The following is a 20,488-nucleotide window of genomic DNA, read 5'->3' as shown; positions in this document are numbered from 1 at the left end:
AGACTTAGAACACAGAAGGGTTAGGAAAGAGTCAGGAAAACACTCAAACCTATGCCGTCCTTCACTCCACATCCAGACATAAAGGAGAGTCCTAGGCAGTCTTGATATCACAGGACATGGGCTTAGGACAAATTCTCACCCAACACAAAGTAAGAGTCAAAGACTAGCCTGGGGAAAGTGACCCGAAATGGCCCAGGGTTTGCAGTGTTACGAGGGACATGTGACTATCACCAAAGGGGAGAATCTTGAAAGTTACCCCAGGAAGGACAAAGGCTTATCACACCAAACAGCTGTCACTTGGGAAGCAGCAAGGAAGACAGGGAGAGAATACCCATCACCCTGCGACTGCGCCCCAGCAGCTTTCCATGGAAGTAAGAGAAGCTGTGGGTGCACCTGAGTCAGCAGTGCTCAAAGCTACTCGGAAGTCCAACAAGATGGGGCTAAATTCTACATCTGTAAGTTGAGGGAGGAAATCAGACGGGGAAAAGATCAGGAAATTCAGGTTTTGTCTACTAATGTATTAATGCACATTCTATTTTCTAGTAGGCACGAAGGGTAAAAAGTTGAGTGTTCAACTTTGAAACTAAGTACAAAAGAAGTACATGTGAAAAAGCAGAAAAGCACAGAAGAAAACAGTGTAATCTGAGTTTGGTCCCCAGAGTCCATAAGGCAGAGAGAACTCCTATAAATTATCCTCTGATCTCCACATGTATGGTGGTTTGTTCTCCCCTAATAAATAAGTGTCCAACAGCTCAAAATGATATAAGTAAATCCCAATATGTTAGTTTTAAGAGGTATAAATGGATTGTACTTTCTAGCTAAGAATAACCAGGGGGAAATTTTTTCAATTATGAAACAATCAGGTTGTTTCATATAAAACAAAAATTATTAGTTTTGGGGATAAAATAGTAAGTCCAGTAGAAAAGGAAACTCTGAAAGATCATGTAGAAGGAACAGAAATCCTGCACAGAACAGCCCCACCCTAACACACACCCAGTTGCAAGAGCATGTTTTCTAATCACCATGAAACAGGTAGGAAAAAGAACCATATCAAACCCCAATAAGTCTGGATAATCCAATCTTATATGTACCTATTTTTCCGACTAGACTCCATCTGCAGCAGGGTTCAACAATCACAACAGAATTTAAAATGCATGTATGTTAGGAAAGGAAGAAGAAAGCCTCACTTGTCAAGGAGAAATCCGCTAAAACCAGGAAATATATTCAATCAACATTTCCTAGTGGTTTAAAATTTTAAGATATCATTTCTTCTGATCATTATGATCCTATGAGCAACACAAAACTCATAGTATCTCTGTTTAACATAGCACAAGTGTAAATTATGTAACTGAATTTTTATATAAAATATGTGTCAAAAATGATTTGGAAAGGAGGGAAACAAATGAGAAGTGTTTGCCACTGAACACAACAAGAGAAAGGCAACCAACCGACCCTTGTAGAAATTTAACAGTGCTACACAAAACTGAGAGCATTACCATGTGAAGCTTAGAAATTCTGTCCTGTCTACACCCTCTAGAAGGGTATATGTTATACACAAATTTAGGAGGTAACGTGCCTGTTAGTTGTGTGCGCTGCACACAAACCACCCTAAGCCTTTGCTGTGTTGTGTGCCAGTGACCATAACAGACACACCCACTGGCACATGGAATTCTAATTTGGTGACAGCAGCTATTAATGGTGCAGTGGTCACTAACAACATTCCAAAAAGTGCCTGTGATACAAAGGGGATTTTAACTTGCGGCTCCCTCCCTTCCCTTTTCACGTGTGGGATATTTTTGGAAGTGTTCTTTTCCATCCGCTGAAAGAGAATTAAGAAAATTCCAGCATGCTTCTGTGTCAGCGAGCACTCTTTCAGTCCAGGGAGCACAGGATGATTGATGAGCCTGTCAGGCCTACAGTAGCAGACAGAGAAAGTTGGCAGAAGTTCAGTGCTACTGAAAGAAATCTCAAATACTTATTTCATCTCTTCTATTAGCTTTAATCACATTTCAACATGAGCCAAGAATGCAGCTTTCACAGCCGACCGAACATTTACACAGGCACACATTGTCTGCAGTGAGAACACTGAGAGACGGCAGATAGAGACTGTCTGCCTTGCCCTTCTTTACTGAAGAACGGAAAACAGTAGAAAGACCCATCCACACCTCAAATCCACTGGCTATGCATCTCCTCAAATGATCACAGGAACTTCTGTTTAGTTTGATTAGTCCTTCCTTAGACTAAGTGCAGGCAGGGGAAGATCACGGCGGTGGTGGACGGCGGTGGTGGATGGCGGTGGTGGACAGCGGTGTTCCATGCGGACACACCTGCTGGAGAACAGATGCTAATACAAAGAGGATTCGCTCTGACTCAGATCATCCGCTGTGTGGGTGAGCATTTTTGGCCCACCCAGAGCCCATCTTACATGGCCTGCGAAGGACTTCTTGGCAGATTCTGCTGACTACTCACTGAGCAGCTGAAACATGCACAGATGCTGTTCCCTGGAGTGCCTGTCTAGTGTGGAATGGACAGGAAAGCAAGGTGAGTTCTACGGGCAAGACGATGGTCCTTTGAGAGGAAAAAGTAAAATGCATTTTGTTTTTTCTTCTAAGCATAGCTTAGAAAAATATTAAATGCCACAAGGCTACCAATCAAGTATGTCTTGTCACCCAGTGAAACACAGGGCACTGTGTCTTCAGGCAAGCTGTTCAAAGCCCACTGTGGCTCTCTGTCATAGATGTGATGACAGCTGTCCTGTCTGCCATTTAACCCACAGTGACAAGCCATCTGTCCTTGGCAGAATGAAGTGGAGCCTTGAAGACATCTACACTCACAGCTCTTTAAGCTAATCTCAGAAAGTGTCCCACGCCCCCCCTCTTCTTCAGATGGTCACAGTTAAGTGCATAAGCACCCGTCATCCACTGGACATGTGTCCAGCTGCAGCAGTGTCTCTCTCTTCAGACCTAAGAGCCCCTGTGTGTGTTGCTAAGCTTGAAGGAGGGGCTCCATGGTTGGTGGGAGGATTTGGGGGATGAGAAAGTGCTTTCTCATTCATCTGTCTCTTAGATCAGATGCTCAAAAGGTGGAAAACTTCGCTAGGTCCTTCTCCATCGCTGCATATTGCTCCCGGAGCCTCTCCATGGCTCTTCTGTGCTCGTCATCCACATCAGCTCTGCGCTGCGGCTGTCCTTTCAGGAACTCCTCCCACTGGAGCAGACGATGCTTCTCACTAGCTGTCAAGTGGTCATTAATCACCTGAGAAAAGAAAGCATGAAAGCCACATGGTATATACAGAATTACACAAGAGAGCCCTGTCCGCTGACGCTACTGCAACAGCCAGCACAGTCGAAACGCAAACTACATGACCATTTTACCATCCACTGAGAACATTATACATGAAGCCCGTAACCGCAACACTTGTGAGCCTGAGGCTGAAGAATTGCTGTGAGTTCAAGACCACCCTGGGATACAGAGTGACTTTGCTTTACAAACAAACAAATGTATGATGTTAGAAACCTTTAAAACTTTTCATACCATGAGTGAATATAGATATGTTTCTAAAATGTCTAAAATGCTTTGTGTCTTTCCTGTGCTGGTGATCTGAATGGGTACAGGGACTGAGACCGGAGCCTAGAGCTCACTGGGCAAGTACTCAATCACCAGCTGACTCGGGGGTGTCTAGTGTCATTACATGACAAAAACTTATTATTTTCATGCTTTTATTTTTATCAAAGTTCTGAATAACTACACATAGTTTTAATCAAAACTAAAAATCTATACTAAAGTTACTATATAAAGTTAAAATTACTGTCTTACATTTTCTGAAGCATATTTTTTGATACTTTAGAAAGAATCACAGGTTACTAGTCACTGGGGAATTCAAGACATCTTCTGGGTCAGTCTAGTTTCTAAGTGCTATCTCCATCTGGTCAAATATGTAAGTTATTTTCAAGATGGTTTTTAACATTTCTACACCAATGAAGGTTTGCTTTCTTCTGAATACAAATATAGATAAAATATTGTAGAAATTAAAAAAAAGATTTTGAATTGGACTAAATTCTATGAAACAAGCTGCTAGAACCTTTGAAAAATGGACAGAACATGTGAAGCCCTTCTAAATTCCTGTATACCAACTCCAGAGAGTCTAAGAGACTCTCAAAATAATACAGGCTATTGTTGCCTGTAGTTCCTTCCCAGGGGCTGAAGGTAAGTCTGAGTTGGTGAAGACACCACATACTTCAGATGCAGGACTTGGAAGATCTGAGTTGAATCTGACCTGAGAGCCTCCTTCCTGAGTTCTACCAGAGGAACTGTGCAAGCTGTCAGAGGAGGAAAGAAAGCACTTGATATCTAAGAACCACAATGACCAGCACAGCAAGACATCCTCAAAGTGCAGTAGTGGCTCATGTCTGGGCGGTAACCAATCACTGTCTGCCGTATCCTAATACCCACAGAGTATAGTTCTGCCTCCAGAGCAAAGCAGCTCTCTTTGCAGCAAGAGGAAACTATTACAGAGCACAGTCAGTCAAAATGAAAATAAACAACTTGGGGTGCCTAACTCCCATTAATCCATCCACACAACCTTTATACCTAAGACTCAGAACATCTCAAAAGAGGTGGAAAGATCGCAAGAGCCAGATGACTTATGCCTCAATGAAATTTCAACAACAGGGCTACCTAAACAAGACCTGAACAAGATCACCAATCAACATACCAACATGGAAGGGAAAAATGTCATGGGGCCCCACCCTAGACAAAAAAACTATAGGCAACTAATGACCGCTGAGGGTAGGAAAGCTCGTCTTTCCCAGGGATGAGCCCCCTAACTGGTTGTTCAACACCCAACAGCCAGCCCCGAAATCAGCAACACACCACTAAGTGAATGTAGCAGGATGTACTTATTTATTTACATATAGAGAACAGAAAAAGTGTCAGGGATTTGAGAGGGAGTGAGAGGGGTGCATAGGAGGGATTGGAAGGAGGAAAAGAAAGGGGGAAATGGGTAATTATATTTTCACTTAAAAGTGGTTTTTAAAAGGTCAGCAAATAAGACTGTGAACTTGAATGCCAACACCAGCACTTGGCAAAGGTAAAACTGCAGTCTATATGTTCGGGGGCTCTGCAAAGGCCAAGACACTCTTGCTGGCACCACTCCAGAAGTAGTTGCTTGGCAAAGTTTATCCACGTGTAAAAGTCTGTCTCACAATAGTGTACTATCTCATTTTATAGACATACAAAGGCTCAAGCACAGACCTCTGCTTCTCTGTTGTCTCTCACCTGATAGTTGGGCTCCTGATTCAAACTCAGGTCTGTTTAGCATGGAGACCCCTGGCTTTCCTACCAAGGCTGAATCACAGGTCTTTATAAAGGCCGCTTTATACAAGTTGCTAAACATTTCTTTTGTAAGAGAAAGAAAAAAGCTTTGGCTATAGGTTTTCTGCCAAATTTTTCACCATTTTCAAGTGAGAATTAAAATGGGTCTAAAGATGAGGTTTTAGTTAACTGTTCCGCAAATAATATGCTACATAGCATCCTGGGATGTGAGCAGGTATCCAGGAGGTGAGAAGAAAGGCTACACAGGGTTCCAGCATCCAATGGATCTGAGAAACTGTTTAAGCAACCATTTTAACAACACATTATTGTTTTTAAGTTGTCAGACTTACAGGTTGAAATTCTCCAAAAACCAAACAAAACATGAAGAATTTGTTAAATTACTTCTAAGAAAATTTTGAAAGCAAAACAAAATAAAATGAAAAATCAAAACAAAACCATAGAAACTGACAGTCTGAAGGGGAAGTCACATAACGGGAAGAGAATATAAGCACACTTCATGAAAACGGCACCTTGTTCAACTCACTCACCCACTGTGTGCCATACGCCAGCCCTAGTTTTCCTTCTAGGTAAACAGAGGGAATATCAACATACATGCTCGGCTGTCAGATTTCTCCTTTCTCTGTAACTGGCTTGGCTGGCCTTTAGATTTGTTCCATAAAGCAGATGCCTACGCTGCCCTCTGTAGCAGACCACACTCAAGTCACTGTAACTCAATGGGGAGAAACACAGATCTGGGAAGAGGCACAGGGGCCCCATTTCAAATTTATGGTCATGAGAAATTTATGCTGTAAGACACTGAGCAAGTGAAATGTTTCTTCAGTCTAAAGAACTGAGAAAAATCATGTTCATAAATAAAGTTTATGAAGACTGGAGGCAATGCCTGTCATGCCCCTGCTCAGTGCCTGGGGAACTTAATAAAAGGTAAATATTATTATACAAGCACAGTGCGTTTCTAGAAAGCATACCACACCCTGTTTATCCCCTGCCAGTTAAGTGCTCGTTTCTCCAGTCGAATAGCACGGGTCTTAGCAACAGGCGTTTATAATAGTGCAGGCAGCACAGGTATCTTAAGTAAAGTCACAGTTCAATTCCTTCCACTGTAAGCCACGTGGCTGTTAGAAAAGAGTCTTAGTAAAGCCAGTATCAAAGATCAATATTTCTATTCTTTCTAAAAACGTGTGTGTGTGTGTGTGTGTGTGTGTGTACAGGAAGGGAGCAGCACTGTGTCAGGGACAGGAACTGGACGCTGTTCCTCTGCCACAGCACTGTGTGTCCTCTTTCAAATTTATTTATATGTGCATATGTATCTGTGTAAGTGCACATTATGTGGGGTTCCCTTGGAGACAGGAAGGGCATGGGATGCCTAGGAGCTGAAGGTGTGAGTGCTGGGACTTACATTCTATGGAAGAGCAGTAGGGCCTTTTAACCACTGAGCCTTCTCACCAGTCCAAAAGCAGGACATTCTCTTAAGTGATATCCCACCTCTCCAGCCTCAAGTATTTCTACTCTGTACTTTCAGAATGCTGTATGTATGTGTGTATGTATGTATGTATGTATGTATGTGTGTATGTATGTGTGTATGTATGTATGTATGTATGTATGCATGTATGTATGTATGTATATATGTATGTACTTATCCAGTTAGCATTTTATTATCAGGCAAGTCACTCCTTGATATCAAAGCCCAGGTGACCATTAAGTTGAAAAGCTGGCAGCCCCTAACCCAATGAAGATCTGTGGCTTTCTTGCCAAGTTCCTGCAGTCACTCGGCCCCCTGCTTAACCATCAGCTGTGAGTTTTATGCTCATGTATTGACAACACTGTATGTGTACACATATGTAAATAAAACTGAGCTACCTGGAAAGGACAGCAGTTGAAGCCTAACTAGGATTTTGACATAAACTACCAGAAGAAGAGCAACAGTCTGTGTACAAATGTTACCATTCTCAGAAGATCCTGGACACATTCTAGCCAGCTACCTGGTGACTAAGATAGCACCAAAAAAAGAAAAAAAAAAAAAAGAAAGAAAGAAAGAAAAAGGCTCATCTATGAGATGGGAAGAAATGCTATCTACTGAAAATTAGCCTGAAATATATGGCTATATTTATTACTTCAAAAAAGGCAAGGGCACAGAATATATGCCCTTTGAAAGACTACCACCAAAGGCAACAAAAGTTATAAAGTGCTATACTTAAAGATAAAAACTTAAAAATTTAAGGTTTGTGGTAATCATTCATTATATTATATGTTATATATAATATAGTATGTATGGTTGTTTCTCAAAAAATAGATATAGAATTACCATATAATTTAGCAATTCTACTTTGGGCTATTTAGCCAAAAGAATTAATGGAGGGCATAAATGAATATGTGTAAACCCAAGTCACAGGCAATATTATCCGGAACAGCCATAGGTAAAGTGATCCAAGGTGTCCAAATTATACAGAGTCATAAAGTATAGTATGTGTGATGTGTACATATATACATACACAAATGTAATACATGGATATGTGTGTGTTATACATACATGACTGTGTAGCTATTCAGCCTTTAAGAGGACAAAAATTCTGTAGCATTTTACCCTGTGAACAGCCTTGAAAACTGAATTTTGAAGAGATAAGGCATCCTGGGCTAGGAAATAGCTCATTTGGTATAGTGCTTGCCTGGTTTTAATCTCCAGCACCCCCACAAACCAGAACAACAACAAAAATGAACAGGAAATCAGGACTGGAGATACAGACCTGTGATTCTAGCACTCAGGAGGTCAAGGTCATCCTCTGCTACACATAACTATGCAGTGAGTTCAAGGGCCGTCTAAGCACATGTATATGACACATCTGAGAGTCTAATTCACGAAGACAGAAAGTAGAATGCTGGATTCCAGGCATGGAGATAGAGGATGAGTTGGTCTTAACAAGTATGGAGTTTCAGGGCTCTGAAAATTGGTTAATGGACTACAATTACACAGCCAAAGTCAGTAGCTATAATGATAGCATTTCTATGTATGTGGTCAAATGAGCAAATAAAGTTACAACAGGAAAAGTAAGATTAGTAATAGATTGGCTTTCTCTAGTACCATGTTAGAGACATGTAAGTAGAAAGTTATCTGAAACCGGTCTACATCTAGAGCCGAGTCTATGAATGAAGCCTGTACACACAGGAGAACTATTTTTGCATAGATTAGTCTAAGCCAGTAGTTCTCTTCATCTTGAAGACAGGTTTGGCATGGGAATACAGAATCCTCCAACGACAGCCTATGGAGACCCCATTATACACCTGGTCTATAGTGCCAGAGCACCAAGGCTGGGGGACTCTAAGGAAAAATTCTAAATAGGCCAAATGAGGTTGGGAAGGCCTTTAGGGAGCCAATATGGTGGATAATGCCTGTTATCCTAGCATCCAGAGGCCAAGGCCAGCCTGTGGGTACTAGTAAGATCCTGCTTCAGAAAGATTCAGAACATGTTAGTAACACACATGGTATTAGCTTTATACGGGCTTCACATGGGCATAAGAAAATGACCTGAGGAAAAAGTATCAGTATAAAACCTATTAAAATTATTTTACACAGAGCAATATGTTTACTCTGTACTTTCTAGTTCTATCAAGAACAATGCTTATATTCAAACTCTGTCAACAAGGCTGCACGTGATGTCACTGCTCTCATGATAACATCATAAAGGAAGCTAGCTAGAGTCAGTAAGTATCCGGTCAAGATGAAACAGAAGCCCTCACAGTCACTTCCTTGTCACTGGGGTGGCTGGACAAGGCTGCCAAAATAGATGCTTGCACACGGAGCCACATTTATATTCTGACCACTGTCCCTGGCCAGCTCATCCTTCCACGAGCTGTCTTTAGAGTAAGTGGACTTCACAAGCCCACTGTATTTTCAGTCCATTCTCCTAGCCCCGAGAACACAATGCTGTACCAGAGTAGTTCTTAAGACATGGTGAACAGCAGCAGAATGGGCATATATTGTTCTTTTGAATGTTCTTTCAGATATCAATTGTGGGAAATATGATTTGGACAAATGATGCTTATCAATTTACTTCCCACAGAATTCCACAAATTGTCTTAACATAAAAGAATTACTGATTAATGGTTACAGTCTATTTTATTCCATAACTACTTCCATCTTTCTTTGTTCGGAGAGCCTTTCAAATATACAAAATGTGGTCAACAGGTCAACCCAAGGCAACAACTAATATTAGGCAGGAAAGTGCAAATGGGGGTCATTTTTCACCTGTACATACTTGCTATACAGGAACGACTTTACCTTTATGGCAAATGTTATATGCATATGTGTGTGCATGTGTTATATGTGTGTATGTATGTGTGATGTATATATATATGTGTTATGTGTATATGGTATGTATGTGTGTATATGGCATGTATGTGTTATGTGTATGTGTGTACATGATGTGCATGTATGTGTGTATGGCATGTGTGTAAATCTACTAAAACCTCAGCCTTGTCAAACTTTCAGGAGGAAGTAGGGTGGCAGTAAAATCCAACAACTGTAAGGACCTGTAGCCATGCACCTCCAATAAAACTGAAAAGATTAGGACTTAGACTAAAGATTTGTCCGAGCAAACATGTAAGGAACCTTCATTTATTGCTGGTCTGTGAAAATGCACATTTTCATAGTTTCAAGACTGTTAATTTATTAGACTGTTGGGAGGGGAAAACGCAGAGTATCCCTACAGATGCAAGGTCACTGACTGTGCCAGTCCCTGGTGAAAGAGCACTGGAGTAGAGGCCAACACTCCTAGGCAAAGCCAGGCATAGTGCCAAAGTCTCTATCACAGACCTTGGGATCAAGGAGCAGGAAGGTCAGGAGTTCATGGCTAGCCTTACTAGAGAGCAAATACAAGGTTAGCGTAAGCTCTATCAGATTATGTCTCAAAATAAAAAACAAACGAAAGTGTGCAGCCAGCATTCTACCAGATATTCTGTTCTCACAGACAGAAGCGCTCTTGTCCCCAGTAACAAAGTCTGCAGCCCAGGCCTCAGGGTCCTCGACACCCACCGAGAGCGGAGACTGGGACAGCCAAGCCAGTGCTCACTGCCTCCTATCTTCTGTCTTCGCTTCTGCCATTCTCCTCACCCTTCCACCACAGACTTCCACCCACCAGCACCAGAACCCTTGCTTGTCAAATGGGGTCAGGCACGGAAGGTCACACCTTCCTATTCCTTTTGCTGAGATCACACAAGGCACCTGTAAGTTGACCACATGCACACTTTGGCCTATCTTCTATTAGTATTTGTGGTTTAAGAGGCCTGGATTTTAGCTCCACAGTTTATAAACTGCCGTAACCTTAACAAACAAGAAAGTGTTCCCCCGGTGGCTGCTGGTAACGCACAGGATTGAACCGTGCCTGCTGCCCAGGCTGCCTGTCCACTCTGGTCCCTGCCTACAGTTCCCTGAGTGCTGTGCCTCACTGTGTCCTCTGTGCTCAGCAAAGCGGGGCTTCTGGAGCTTGGCCTGGAAGCCCGGGTAGCCTACCCATCTGGCTTAAACAGCAGGTCTTTCGGTAAGGCTCACACCATCAAATTATTGAGCTTCAGAACTCTGTGGGCACCCAGAACGGAATAAAGGATGAGCATCACAAGTCTGGGAAGATTCATTCCATTCCCCACCTATGCTTTGGCAGACCTGGGTTAATGAGAATACACCTGAGATAGGGCATTGCCTTCACAGTGACTAGAAGTCTCAACATCTGTACCAGTAAATGGGATGTATATTTTTATTAATTTAGAACAGTGAGTAAGTTATAAAAACACTAAGAAATTTCCAGGTAAAAGCACCAGATTATCTCATTAACTTATATTTTACACTGCTTTTCCACATTTGAGTTATGATACAATTCAAATTAAGCAGAGCAGTGTCTAGCTAAGGCTTCACACACTCCTGTGACTGTCCACTGAGCGCTCACCACCTGTTTTACAGGGACACGCATAATGCCACACTGAATAAAGACTCAGGCTTATAGGCAAGGTTTGTGTTTCTTTCCTCTGTGAGACAAACAACACTTTCAGAAAAAATATGGAAATATTGAAAAAGCAGTCTATATCTGAATTACTGAAAATGGCTGTCAGTGAAGTACTTACATCAGATCCTGGGAGTGCACAGGCAGCTGTAACCACATGCTGGGACGCAGGGGTGAGGGTGGGGGGTGAGGGTTAGAGACAGGTCGCTCATTGGTCAGCAATGTACCCAAATCAATGAGGCCCTGTCTTCAAAAGCAAGGTAGGCAGAACTGAGGAGGACACCACATGTCCAGCTCTGGCCTCAAGAAGCACACACAGTCACAGGCACACTGCACAGCCTACCACACACACACCTACCTAAAAATATGTCAGGTACACTGCACACACATGCACACGCGCTCACACATACCCATCTAAAAAGATGACAGTGCTAGTATGTTTTCAACAAATGTTAATGGGTTAGCCACCTTTAAATCTTTTTTAAGTTCTGTATATTTGTAATGTGTTAAGTGTTTTGCTTGCATGTATGTTAGTGTACCATGTGCATGCAGTGCCCGAGGAAGCTAGAAGAGGGCATTGATGCCCTGGGATTGGAGTGACTGATATTGGGAGCCACCATGTGGGTGCTGGGAATTGAACCTGAGTCTGCTGGAAGAGCGGTGCTCTTAACTGCTGAGCCACCTCTCCAGCCTCATCTGTCAGCCTTTTAGTCACTGGACCGTAGGAAATGCATCCAGAGACATTAGACACTGGGTAATAACAGGTCCGAGAAGTCTGCGCCCCTTGGCCCATCGCCCATTTTTACCTTTTTCCGTTCCTGTTCTCTCTGCTGGAGTCTGCAGATGGAGTCATTAGCTGCTTGCACTGAAATAAAACACAGTGGGATTTCAATGGCAAGCTCTGGTCAGGAAGATACCTATATGGATTCTTCGAATCTCAACAGAGTGTATTAAAAAATAGTTATTGGCTCCCGCTGGAGGGGTGGCTAAGAGGCAAAGTACATTTGTCAACACGCTCAGGATGGTATAGCTGGAAAACCCACCAATTTTGAGCTCTGAGCTGTAATCCAAAGAGCACAGAAATACTAAGCCCACTGATATGTTGGCATCGACCATCTCAGTCAATATCTCCCTCAGTCTGAAGAGGGAGAGCACCAGATGACTCACAGCCCCGTATTCAGAGCAATGAGGCCCACAGTCTGAGCCTGTCGGCCATTTCCACTCATTCCACTGTTCCCTCAGAGACAAGGCCTGGCAGCTAGGCGGTCCTGTGGCTTTCCTCTCACTCTTCTTGCCTCTGCTCCTGCGTCTAACTAGTTCATTCTGGATACCTCTGAAAATTCACTAATCATTTCCATTTCTTAAGAAACAACATTCTAATGTAGGGTGAGCATCCCCAAATTCAAAATGTTCTAAAACCTAAGACTTTCAGAGAGCTGGTGGGATGGGAAGAGAGGAAGCTGCCACATCACACCTCATGCGGTGGGTCTCAGGTTCCTCACACCTTCCCATCAGCAGCTGAACTTTACTTCTGCTCTGACACAGGCAACTGGTCTGCAGGCTACCAGCCGGCCTTGCCATCTGTGACTGTCCTGCCTTCTTGCTGGTCCAATGCTTCCTGATATGCTTGCAGAGCCCTGCTACATGCCCAGTCCTGCTCTTGCTGAGCTCTTCCCTCCTCGCCACTTAAGTACTTACATCTTAACCCTTGTTCTGGGCACACCAACCTCCTCGCTCTTCCACTGTGCCGATCACACTCCCACCACAAGGCTTGTGCACTTCCTGCCCCCCTAGAACACTTTTCTCCCAACTCTCCTGCGAGTAGTGTCTTTCTTAGTTTACAAATGAGAAACCAACAACAGAACCTCAGGACAGCAAGATGATTCCTAAGAAAGCATAGCAAACACAACTATTAAGAGATTAAGTATTATTAATAAGAATCATGTGGACGGGAGAGGTTTCTCGATGGTTAGAGCACTGACTGCTCTTCCTGAGGTTCTGAGTTCAAATCCCAGCAACCACATGATGGCTCACAAACATCTGTGATGAGATTTGATGCCCTCTTCTGGTGTGTCTGAAGACAGCTGCAATGTACTTATATATATTAAATAAAAAAGTCTTAAAAAAATGGAATCATGTAACCGGGGAGACAGCTACACAAGTGTGAGGACCTAAGTTTGGATTTCTAGCTGCTTTCTCTACAAGCCCCACACTGAGGGCACAGATAGTTTAGCTAAAACTCCAAGGCCCAGGTTCAATGTGAAACGCATAGCACAGCCTGGTGTACGGAGTGTTCCTGAACTCACAGGAAAGGCCCTGTCTCAACAGTAGCTCTTCACACACGCACAGCGTCATGTCATGGTGCACCGAGGATCTGTTCCCTGTGCTGCACTCACACAAAGCCCACACTCACTCTCCCTGTCCTCCCCGCTCAGCTGTGAAATGCCCTCAGCAGGAGGAGACTGCTACAGAGTCTGTTACAGCTGCTGAAGCTGGAGCCATCTGTGCCTTCCTTCCCCTGCCTAGGGCTAACCGAACCAGCTCCACATCAGGGCAGGGTCCGTGATTTCTCTTCCAGAAAACTGGGAAGCCTCCACCTCCCAGATGCGGCCAGCAGATCTCATTTTCAAAAGCTTTACTGTCAGCAACTGTTGACAAACTTTCCCAGATCACAGATGACATCTAAAGATGGAGGATGAGTTCCCAAGTCATTTTTTCTCTTAACAAAAGTAGGAAGACAAAACAAGAGAGGAGTTGACTAGATTTGCCTTCTTTCTGCAGCAGGGAGTACGACATCACCATTCCTAAACATGGTGCTACCTTGTCTTGCTTGTCTTTCTTTCCTTCCTGGTTCTGTGAACAGATCTTAAAATCTGTTTTTCTGTCCTCAAGTCATTTTCATTTTTGGATCATCCTGAGTGCAATTTGAAAGAAAAGTTGAAGAAGCATGTCACTTCTGCTGTCACCTGTCACGGTGCCCCTAACCCGAGATTATACCTACATCATTCACCCTCCCCTTTCCTCCTCCAAATCCTGCCCATCCACCTCTCTTGCTCTCTTTTAAATCCATAGCCTTTGTTCATTGTTACTATAAGCATATATATGTGTATGCTTGTGTGTGTGTGTGTGTGTGTGTGTGTGTGTGTGTGTGTGTGCATATTCCTAGATATAACCTGTGCAGTCTGTATAACGTGACTTGTTTGTATGTTTTCAGGGCTGAGCATTTGGTTCTGAATGACAAACTGCAGTGCTCTTCCCCGGGAAGACTATTTCTCCTACTCTCAGCATTCCTTAGCTGCCTGTAGTTCTTTGTGTAGGGTGGAGGCTCTGCGGGCTTTTCCCCATCCACTGGTATGTCTGCTGGTGTCATCTGTGTTCAGCTCATGTTTAGGCTGTCATGATGATGAGACTTCCTGGGTGTAGCTTCTGACACTACTAGGAGACATTGTCTCACAGCAAACTCCCTGAATCTCTGGCTCTTAAGATCTATCTGCCCCTTCTTCAATGTCCACTGGGCCTTAGGTTTGGGAGTGTTAAGTAGATTTATTCATTGGGACTGGGCTCTACAAATCTGCATTTTGACAGGTAGTGGTTTTCTGTGGTGGTCTCTGTCTACTGTAAAAGACATGAATACTACACTTGTCTGTGGATTGTCACAGCCTTTAAAAAGTTCCTTTGGAAGGAGGTGGTAAGCCTAACACTTCTGTTCCTCCACTGAACTGTCTCCATGTTTGGAAAGAATATCCAGCCCCAGAATTTGATTCCCTGTGCAGTTATCCACATTTCAGCCACGTAGCCACAAAACAGAAAAAGCTTTTCTTTTCCTTTCTTTTTTTAAATTTAATTTTGTATGTGTGTGCAGGTACCTGTACTCTAAGGGGTCAAAGGACAACTTTATTTCTTCTCTCATTTTACTATGTGGGTTCTAGGCATCCAACTAAGGTTGTCAGGCTTAGCAGCAAGTGCCTTTCCCCACTGAGCTTTCTGAACCAACAGTAGCCTTTCTAAAATCCATAAATAAACAATCACTCTCTAACAGTCCCTTCCTTAGTGGTCGGTGAGGCCACGAGAAGGCCATGCTGTAGAGGGTTCTCACTTCTCAACACCTTGTGGCTACGCCCTTCAACAGGAAGCACCGTCTTCCTACCTGTGTCAGGAAACTGTTTTGACTTGTGAAAAACAACCATAACTTATCCAGTGCTCCACCTGAGACAGGATCTCAAGGAGCCAAGGATGCCTTCACATTCACTGTGGCCAGAGATGGCCTTAAACGCCCGATGCTCTTGTCTCAGTCGCCTCCTGAGTGCAGTGCAAAAGGATCTGTCCATTTCTACATAGGGTGAATGTTTTTCTTTTAATTTTTCCAAAAGGTTTTAGGAGATGCATAGCTACTATGTTGCGCTTAGCTAACAATGTCTTGATTTGTTTCACATAAGATAGAAACGAATTCTATCCATTGTGTCTAGTGTGAGCTTCAACACCACACAGCAGCACTATCTCAGACTAGAAATAGAGCAGATGCTAGCTGTGCTCTAGCCATGAGGTTAAGCAGGTAGTTGGAGAGCATCAAGAGGGTGCTAAGCACTGATTGGGTGATATGCAGTGATCATGTGGACCTGTTTTAGTAGGAAGGATGTGCAATATGCAGTTAAGTACTTAGCACGTCAGCTGCTGACAGATGTATGGGCTAAAACACAAGGTAGAGAGCACAGGAATGCAGAAAGGAGAGGCATGGGGAATGCCGTGGAGGCCAAGAAAGCTTCTGGTGACGCCTGAGCAAAGACTTGCAGGAAACTTAAGAGTGTTCTCAGAGGAGCAACAAGTCCAAGTGCAAAGGCCCTGTGGTGAGAGTGAGCTTGGCACGTCAGAGCAAGCGTGAGGAGGTCAGTGTGCCCAGGACAGTGCGAGGGAAAGGGTGGTAGGATACCCAGAGTGGGGAGCATAAGATGAGAAGATTCTAAACACAGCAATCACATAAACTGACTCACATCCTACATGGAGACTAGCCTACATGGAGGAAAGAGAAGCAGCAAAGATCAGCTACTAGAAGAAACCCAGCAGAGGGATGGCAGTGGCTTATACCAGGGTGGGAGCAGCCGGAGTGAAGTGGCAGGTGTTCCTGCTACACTCTCAAAGCCGGGCAAATGTGCAGTTGGCTGAGGACAGGCTGCACTGAGATGCTTGCAGACATCTAAGAGCAGGGCAGCTGGACACAGACCCTGGGGTTGTCAAGGGTGGGAGAAGGGTAGTAGACCAGGCTGTAGACATGTATGACAGTGACTAGTTAAGGCTGCAATTCTTGAGGTCAGCAACAGTATCAACATGAAGTGAAGGGAGGAGGGAGAGAGAAAGAAGGACACAGTAAAGGGTGAAGGCAGGTAAGCAGGGGAAGGGAAAGGGAAACAGGCCAGAGAGGAAGAAGGAAGGGGATAAGGGACAAGGCTTCCAGCTAGGTGAGTAGTGATGTCAGCTCTGAGCAGAATGGACTTGGGAACTGGAGTTTGGCTCCATCATGTTAGGCAGAGGCACCTGTCCAACACCTGGGTGGACTAGGACAAGTGAAGAGTCTGTCATTCTCATGAGTGGTCCATGATGAGTGTGTTGTCACAGAGTGGAAAACAGATGACACCTGACACTGATTATGAACAATCGACACAAAGAAGGTACAGGGCACCCTGGTGATAAGTCAGTCACAGAGCTCCAAAGATGGCTCAGCAGTTAAGTGCACTTGGTGTTCTTATAGAGACCTGGGTTCAGTTCCCAATACCAACAAAGTGGCTCACAGTCTCCTTTAACTCCAGTTCTGAGAGCCTCTTCTAGCTCTGAAGGCTCCTACACACACGGTGCACATACATGCTGGTGGTACATATACATGCACACACAAATAAATACTAAAAAACATTAAGGTAGCTGTAAGTCAGCTGTAAATAGGAATTACTGAAATAGACTAAGGAGGAAGAAACCCAAGAGTGATGATGAACCAGAAGAAAAGAAAAGGCCCTGAGGGGCCAGGGCTGCCACTCGGTTGACAGAGTACTTGTCTAGCACAATAAGCCCTGGTTCCATCCCCGACACTGAGGATGCTAGAACATGCCTTGAGTCCTGGCACTCAGGTAATAGGAGGAACCGAAGTTCAAGGTCATCCTCAGCTACCACAGTGAGTTCACGTCCACAGTGGGCTATATGAAATCTTGAAAAATATGTTTTACAAAGTGACATCCTCAAGTTAAGCTTGAGTTTGGGAGTCAGAGGAGCTTGTAATCATGGGAGAACTATGGACATTAGAGCAGTATACATTTTAGATTTCTCAACAATGAAGTCAAGATGATAATGAATTTTTTTTTGGCTCTGTTAGGATAGTTATTACAGTTTGTAATACCAGAAGTCAGGAGGCTGAGGAGGAAGGCTTACCATGAGATCCAACTAGCCTGGGCTACATACTGGCTAAATACTATCCCAAAATCCAAACCAAATCAAACAAAACAAAAGGCAGGTGAAGATCCCAATAAGTGAAGCTTATGAGAATTAGTATTTAGTGATGGGTGTGGTGAAATAAATATGTAATCCCAGCACTCAGGAGGGTGAGAAAGAAGATAAAGAATCCAAGGCCAGCCTGGGCTACAGAGCAAGTTCTAGTTAATAACTGAGACCCCAGATTACACCCTAACCTGCTCACCCATAAAAGATTTAGTTAGAAAAACCAGGTTGATAAAACTCTTAGAACATTAAGATGCCTTAATTTGTAGAACAGCAACTAGAGGTAAGAAAAGAACAGAATATGAGACAATATGAGACAACAAGCCGAAGTATCTAGTCTTAAAAAGAGACAGAGAGAAGCAAGAGCGCTCCATGGGCTCCCCGCTTTAGTAAGACGCCAAATGTGACGATAAAACACAGACGGATGGAAAATAAGATGCAAAGACGAAACCCATGAGCTCAGTGGTAGCATCACACCTGCAAACAGAGCAGGATCCAGGCACGGTGCATACAAGGACAGATGCAGACACAGTGAAGGTGGGCAGACAGAGTGTCGTGCTGGCGAAGGTCCTGTCCCAGCCAGTTCTAACCAGACATCTCTCCTGGAGGCATTCACAGTGCCACAGCAGAGACAAGACAATAACGGAGAAGAGAAGAGCGTGCCTGCACTTTCCAAAGGCTTCCTTTCAGTATCCACCGAGGACAAGCTTCAGTCACTACTGCCTGGCCTGTCTTAAGTTACTGCCACTGGGTTTGCCTCATGTTCTTGTTCTGTCAAAATGTAAATGAAAATTTAAAACTTACACATCCCATTCCTATCAAGTGTTTCCCACATATGTACCCCAACTCCTCCTTCCTTCTCTACCAACCAGCTGTCAGTCAGTGCATGGTTTTTCTTTGTAGGTTTCCTCAGCTGGTACGTACTAGAGGTAAGAACATTCATAGCACAATGCGACCCTGAGCTCAAGCTATAACACCAAAGAAACAAATTGTTCAACTTTCTGCCTCTCCCCTCTCTGTCTGTCTGTCTGTCTGTCTCTCTTTTTTTTTCCTTGAAAAAGGGTCTGACTTTTAGATCAAATCTGGTGAAATTTAGGAGCCTATTAAGTAACTGATAAGCAAGACAGAGTTACCTGTGTCCTCAGCATGAGACATCAGTGATACTTTTTCCTCAGGGGATGCCTTCTTGTGCTGAGAGAATCTTAGTGCTTTTCTGGGGTTTCTAATAAGCTGCGGAGGAGTTTGGCTCCAAAGCTTCTGTGTACCCAGCCTAGGACACTGCCCAGGCGTGTACGGTCTGACTGCACCCAGTCTCAAACATGCAGTCAAGGAGACTGGGTCTATGGACAGGCACAGAAGTCCACAGTTCATCCCTCTTCACGGTCTACTTAATCATAAAATCCATGTTGAAACTTGGTTATGTGACTTTACACAAATTAACAAAAACAAGCTAATACAGGTTCAAAATGTCAATCTTTTAAAAAATGAAATCTGCTGGAATGACAGCTGGACCTGGGTTAATTTTTAAAAAGACTTCAATTTCCCGGTACATCATTATTTCTATTAGAGCCACGGGCCTTAGCACACTAGGCACAGGAAACCCTCATTCTCCTGCTGCTAGCAGAGAATCGCTTTCACGGCCCCTGCCAAGTTTCTCAAGTCAATGATACGACCCAGCACACTTCGGAGGCCAGATCCCCATTACTAGAATGTAATTCTTCCGTTCAAAGAAGTATGCTTTTAGTTTATATTTTAAATTACTGGTAATACTTTTCCAACATCATTAGGAAGGCCTGATAGCAGATTATCTTTGCAGACTGAATTAGCCAACTAGCAGCCCGTCGTTTCTCACTGCATCTTATCCAATTGCTTTAGGGATGCTGCCAGTATCAAAGGGCTCTTCTTAATTCCTGTATCACCTGATAATAATCAGGGGGTTGTGGACAGGGCTCAGTTGGTAATGTACCTTCTATACAAGCATGAGGGACTTGGTTTGATCCTCAGCACTCCCATAAAAAGGCTAAGCACACGGGGGAGGCAGACACTGTTGGATCCTAGGGCCCAATGGTGGCCAGCCAACCTGGCTTATTCTCAGAGCCCCAGGCCCCAGTGAGAGACACTCTGGCCTTCACGTACATACATGTGTCCCCCTCCACACAGACACACAAACTACCTAGAATGCTTGTCAGCTAGAAATGCAGCACTGTTGACACAATACAAAAACCTAATGTCGATTTTTATTTTTTAGGCCACCCACTCCACACTTGTTCTATCAAATGTGATCTTGGGAGAGTTAGCCTTTTCAACCTCTTTCCGGTGTCAGAGTACACATGACCCTATGGGACTCCACTGCTAACTGAGGGCTCTTTTCCTGCTTTCCTCACAGGCTGGCCTGTCCCCCTCCCTCAAGGCTGGCCTGTCCCCCTCGCTCACAGGCTGGCTGCACCTAGTGCTTCAGTGGTCCGTCGTTATCCCTCTGTGGACAAGCTGCATGTTCTCAGTGTACACATCTGAGAAGCTTTGATGTTCTGACATCCTAATTTTAACATCACGCTAACATCAACTTTCCTTTATGTTAGAGCCTAATATTAAAGAACACTAACAAGTATCCCTTCATCAGCTACTTCTTCTCATTAAAACATTCTCTTTAATGAGGAAGCATAAAATATAAAAATTTATAAAGGGCATAG

The 20,488-nt window shown here is 43.7% G+C and overlaps 1 protein-coding gene across 1 annotated transcript in view; it reads right to left on the bottom strand.

Moving 5' to 3' along the window:
• Positions 1-2,001: 2,001 nt before the first annotated feature.
• The window catches only part of BLOC1S5 (biogenesis of lysosomal organelles complex 1 subunit 5), a 36,307-nt gene continuing 17,820 nt past the window's right edge, over positions 2,002-20,488 (bottom strand). The window contains exons 4-5 of the mRNA XM_080925104.1: positions 12,128-12,186; positions 2,002-3,255 (exon numbers count right to left, since the gene is read on the bottom strand). Of these exons, the coding sequence (XP_080781230.1) occupies positions 3,076-3,255; positions 12,128-12,186 (239 nt within the window). The 3' untranslated portion in view covers positions 2,002-3,075. The remainder of the gene's footprint in view (positions 3,256-12,127; positions 12,187-20,488) is intronic.

Source organism: Micromys minutus (genome assembly GCF_963924665.1).
Source record: "Micromys minutus genome assembly, chromosome: 1".
Classification (NCBI taxonomy): domain Eukaryota; kingdom Metazoa; phylum Chordata; class Mammalia; order Rodentia; family Muridae; genus Micromys; species Micromys minutus.
This window is presented reverse-complemented; position numbering and strand designations above follow the sequence as displayed.